At 44.6% G+C, this 4884-nt stretch overlaps 1 protein-coding gene across 2 annotated transcripts in view; it reads right to left on the reverse strand.

The window, feature by feature from the left end:
• Nucleotides 1-4884, reverse strand: part of Kars1 (lysyl-tRNA synthetase 1) — an 18274-nt gene that overhangs the window by 7542 nt on the left and 5848 nt on the right. For both annotated transcript variants that reach the window (XM_055621483.1, XM_055621482.1), the window contains 4 exons: nucleotides 3588-3753; nucleotides 1293-1386; nucleotides 702-888; nucleotides 498-623 (listed from right to left, as the gene is read on the reverse strand). In XM_055621483.1, coding sequence (XP_055477458.1) covers nucleotides 498-623; nucleotides 702-888; nucleotides 1293-1386; nucleotides 3588-3753 — 573 coding nt within the window. The remainder of the gene's footprint in view (nucleotides 1-497; nucleotides 624-701; nucleotides 889-1292; nucleotides 1387-3587; nucleotides 3754-4884) is intronic.

Consider the following 4884-nt stretch of genomic DNA (forward strand, 5'->3'; position numbering starts at 1 on the left):
ACACACACACACACACACACACACACACACACACACACACACACACACAAAAGCAGGTTTATCAAGGTACACATGATTACAATTTGTACTTGAACCAAAAAATCAAACTCTAAAACATTTACGTGTACTCCATATGTGGCAAGCATACTAATGTGTTTAGTGTATTTGTATGTGCATATATATGCCTGCTTATGCCTCCTGAGTGCTTTGATTAAGGGTGTGTGTCATCACACCTGGCTTTCTAATGACTATTTTTAATGCTATGGACACTCCAAAACGACTGAGATGGCATCACTTGCAGACGGATGCTGCATTAGTTTGCAAGTCAGGTCCTGCTTTCCTAATGAGCACTAAACAAGGGGAACAAGGACACCTGGCAAGGGGTTGTTCTCTTTAGGCCTGAAGGACCCTGGCAGAATATACAATGTAAAAGAAAGACAGGAGAGTGAGAGACAAACATAGCAAGGCAGGCACCAAAACCCTTCACCCTTGGTCACCTCTAGGAATCCCAGCTCATCCAAGAAACTTCTTATATATGTGATGATCTTCGAGCGGATGATAAATTTCTGCCTCACAAAATCATTCAGTATCAAGTCCAAGTATCTCTGTCGATACCTTGTTTCCTAAACCAAACGCAGCAGTTAGATTGACGTTTTAGGTGACGGCACGGTACAAGTGGCCAGCAGGACTGCAGAACTTACCTTGTCTTTGAGGCCGAAGTGAAGATGAGGCAGCATGTGCAGGCAGGGGGACAGGAGTGTGATTTCATAGGGGATGATACTCAGCTCACCCTTCTTGGTTTTCCCGGGATTCCCCTGAACTCCAATTATGTCTCCCCGCCGCAGTTTGTTATTGATACGTACAAATTCTTCCTCAGATTTATAGTTCCTGAGTGAAAGAAAAAGTAATTTAATGTACAATTCTTCAAATTAATACAGACTACCGGCTTACTTAAGAAACCATCACTAACTGTTACTATGAGCCCAAGAGGAGCCCTGCTCCGGGGACAGCTGCTGGGACAGCTCCTGTTATGTTTACCGTCCTGTAAGTAAGAGCAGTCATTCGTTTCTAGGCCTTTTCACCTTCTACTCAACTGCACCAACCAGATCCCATTCCCTGCTACACTAATTCTTTTTACTTTTTCAAGACAAGGTTTCTTTGGATAACCCTGACTGTCCTAAAACTTACTGGCCTCCAACTCAGAGATCTACCTGCCTCTGCCTCCCAAGTGCTGGAGGCCTGTGCCACCACAGCCCTTTGACACAGACCTTTAACTGGTTATTTCTACGTACCTGGAGTTGGCCATGACTTGTAACTTGACTCCTTCTCCTCGAAGGTCATAGAAGATGAGCTTTCCCCCAGAGGCTCTCTTGGCATGGATACGACCTAGAAAGCAAACAGCAAAGATACTGAGAAAAAGAGAAACCCTTTAAGCTCCCTGTGCAACACTGATCACAGCAATCTGAATGTGGCGCAGGGCCTGTGGCCTGCCCTCTTCTTCATGTCAATGATTGCCATTAAATCAGTCAAGGCTGTACACAAACAGCTCACTTTAAAGATGGCCAGTGGATTCTTGGATGATGGCAATGCTAGTGATGAGTCAGGTTTTGGTACTTCCTAAATCTTTCCCTAAAAATTAAAAGTACAACCAGATAGGAACTAGATAGGCTAAGCCAAACGCATTATTAAAAGTTATGCAGGGAAAGGCCAGGCACATTAGCACAGTCCTTTCCTTCCAGCACTTAGGGGGCAGAAGCAGGACAATCTTTGTGAGTGCAGAGTGAAACTTTGATCCTCTACCCCAAAAAGTTATAGAAGAAGCTATTCCTAAGAACCCCCAAATATAAGCAATGTGCTGTAAGAGCTCCATATGTAGGGAAAAAAGCACTTTAGCCTAGGTGGAGAGTAGCAGCAGAGACTAGGCAAGGATGAACCTATACTCAATACAAGTGAAAACCATATTAAGATACCTAGAGGGAATGGAACAGTAAGCCCATGAAACTCTCTAAGCTCAACCAGGAGGTTCCTTCCCAGGGCAGGGCCCTATAAGGCCCTATAAAGCAAGAAAGAGGAAGAGACCTAGGAAACCCAAGAATTGTAACCAGCTACTACGTTGATGAACACTAACCCAAACCCAGAGTACAGTGAAGTTGTGGCTTAGTGGTTAAGAGCATTGTCTGATCTTCCAGAGGACCGAGGTTCAATTCCCAGCACCCACATGGCAGCTCACAACAGTCTGTAACTCCAGTTCCAAGGGATCTGACACCCTCACACTAATGTTCATAAAATAAATTAAAAATAAAAAACAAAACAAAACTACAACAACAAAAAACAACTAACAAAACAAAACCAATCTTCCTTTAAACATACCAGAAAATGAGGACTGGGTGTATAGCTCAGTAGAGTACTTGCCTTGCAAGCACAAAGCTTAGCTTAGTCCTCTGGACCACATAAACCATCTGTGGTGGCACATGACTGTAATCCCAGAGGCAACAGGGTCAGGAGTTCAAAGTCATCTTGAATACTTAGTGAGTTCAAGACCAACCCCCAAACAAACAAACAAACAAATCAGGACAAGTTTCACATAAAAATTAAGCAACAAAGAAGCATTTTGTGGACTGGGGAGATAGCTCAGTATGCCAAAGTACTAGACAAAGATGGTGACATGAATACACAAAAAGCTGGATTTGGTGGCTCAATGGGAGACAGCAGAGTTTGGAGAATCTTTCAGAAGCCTCGGGCTAGCTAGCTTGGAGTACACAGTATAGTGGAACAAGAGAGGCACCGCCTCAAAACATGGGAGAGGAGAGAACAGACTCCAGAAAAGGCTTCTCTGATGCTATGAGCACAGTTGCATTCTCATACACATGAAATAAAGTGTAATTAAAAAAAAACCCTCACAAATCTATAAATAACAGTGTTATAGAAATAACTATATGAGGATTGGAAAGCTGGCTCAGTGGTTAAGAGCACTGTCTGTTCTTCCAGAGGTCCTGAGTTCAATTCCCAGCAACCACATGGTGGCTGGCAACCATCTTGACTGGGGTCTGATGCACTCTTCTGGTATGCAGGTGTACATGTAGCCAGAGCACTCATTCATAGCAAGCAAGCAAATGAATGAATGAATGAATGAATGAATGAATAAATAAATAAATAACTAAATAAATAAATCTTAAGCAACAAAAACCTACCTGAGAGCAGAGACTGAAGATGAAATTAAGTGACTGGGCCCACAGTCTGGGGATAAAGGGAAATTCTTCTAGGATTATAAAGTAGGAGCAGTATCTGGCCAGGCAGTTCCTCAGAGAACAGCCCTTCCCCAGAAGTATCGCCTTATCTAGAACAGGACTCATGCCTCAGGGTGGCTCTACTTCCTTCTGTGAGGAGATATAGAGGCACGGCCTCCAGTAAAGTAGCTTCAACACTGGCTGCAAAGTGCACCATGGGATCTTAAGTTTGAGGCCAGTCTAGAGTATGCAGCAAAAGGGGCAGAGGAGCAGAACCAGCCCAGGTCACCCTTTGTGTTAGCGCTGAAGCATGCCAGCCGTGAGATGAAAGGCAAGCGAACTGTCAGAGAACCTTCCTACCTGCCACTTTTAAGGTGATGTCAGTCAGGTGGTCCCCAGGCTGCAGGTGACTGTATTCCTGGATGAACTGAGTGAGTGAGATGTCCACATGGAACTTGTGCGGGTACGGGTCCTCCCCACTGACCTTCAGCTGGTGGACTGCTTGACTACGGATCTTGTAGTATTGCTGTTAAAAAAGAGCCAGTCCTTCAGAAGGTAACCCTGCAGGTGTGGCGTCTCCAGCAGAGGATCATTAGTTACGTCCGTGCTGCTGTGACAGAATGCCTTACAGGGTTATTCTAGTTCAAGAGGATACAGCTATGGCAGGGAAGGCCTGGCAGCGGGAGCGGCTTAATCAGGCCATCAGAGGCTTATGGAACAACTCCACCTCTGCAGATCAGGCAACACAAATATGCATGTGAAGATGAATGGGGATGAACTATAACCCATTAAGACCAACCAGCAGCAGGCCCAGCAGTGGTGGTGCATGTCTTTAATCCCAGCATTTGGAGGGCAGAGGCAGGTGGATCTCTGAGTTCAAGGCCAGCCAGGCCAGTCTACAGAGCAAGTTCCAGAACAGCCAAGGCTCCACAGAGAAACCCTGTCTAAAAAAAGAAAATAAAACGAAAGACCCACCACCAGCAATCCACTTCTTCAAGCAGACTCAACCTCCTAAAGCTTCCACAACCTTCCAAAACAGCAACACCATCTGGGGACCAAGAGGACACACGAGCCTGCAGAGGGCATAACCACAACACTAACCAAGCCCTCAATGGGACTATGGGATGAGATTTGTATTAAAAATATGTAGATCCACAGAAAGAATTCAAAATACAAGATTGAACAGAATGAAAAAAATAGAGTTGATCTAAAATAACAAAATGTTAATCGCTGCAGGCCTCTTTTGTGGACTGCATTTGCCGGGAGCAGTCACTTAATCACTCTTCTGGCCACACGCTAGCCTGTTCCCTTGGGCAGGCTCAGGAAACCTGTAGGGAGGCAAACATGGGGTATTCTACCACAGGGGTTGGCAATCTTTTCCTTTTAAAAGGTTTATTTTTAATCATGTGTATGTGGGGCTGGAGAGATGGCTTAAAGGTTAAGAACACTGACGGTTCTTCCAAAGGTTCTAAGTTCAATTCCCAGCAACCACATGGTGGCTCATAACCATCTGCAGTGAGGTATGGTCCCTCTTCTGGTGTGCAGGCAGAACATTGTATAAATAATAAATAAATCTTAAAAAAAAAAAAATCATGTGTATGTGTGTGTAGGTGTGTGTGTGTGTGTGTGTGTGTGTGTGTGTGTGTGTGTGTGTGTG

Source organism: Psammomys obesus, unplaced genomic scaffold, assembly GCF_907164565.1.
Source record: "Psammomys obesus unplaced genomic scaffold, mPsaObe1.curated_primary_1811, whole genome shotgun sequence".
NCBI lineage: Eukaryota > Metazoa > Chordata > Mammalia > Rodentia > Muridae > Psammomys > Psammomys obesus.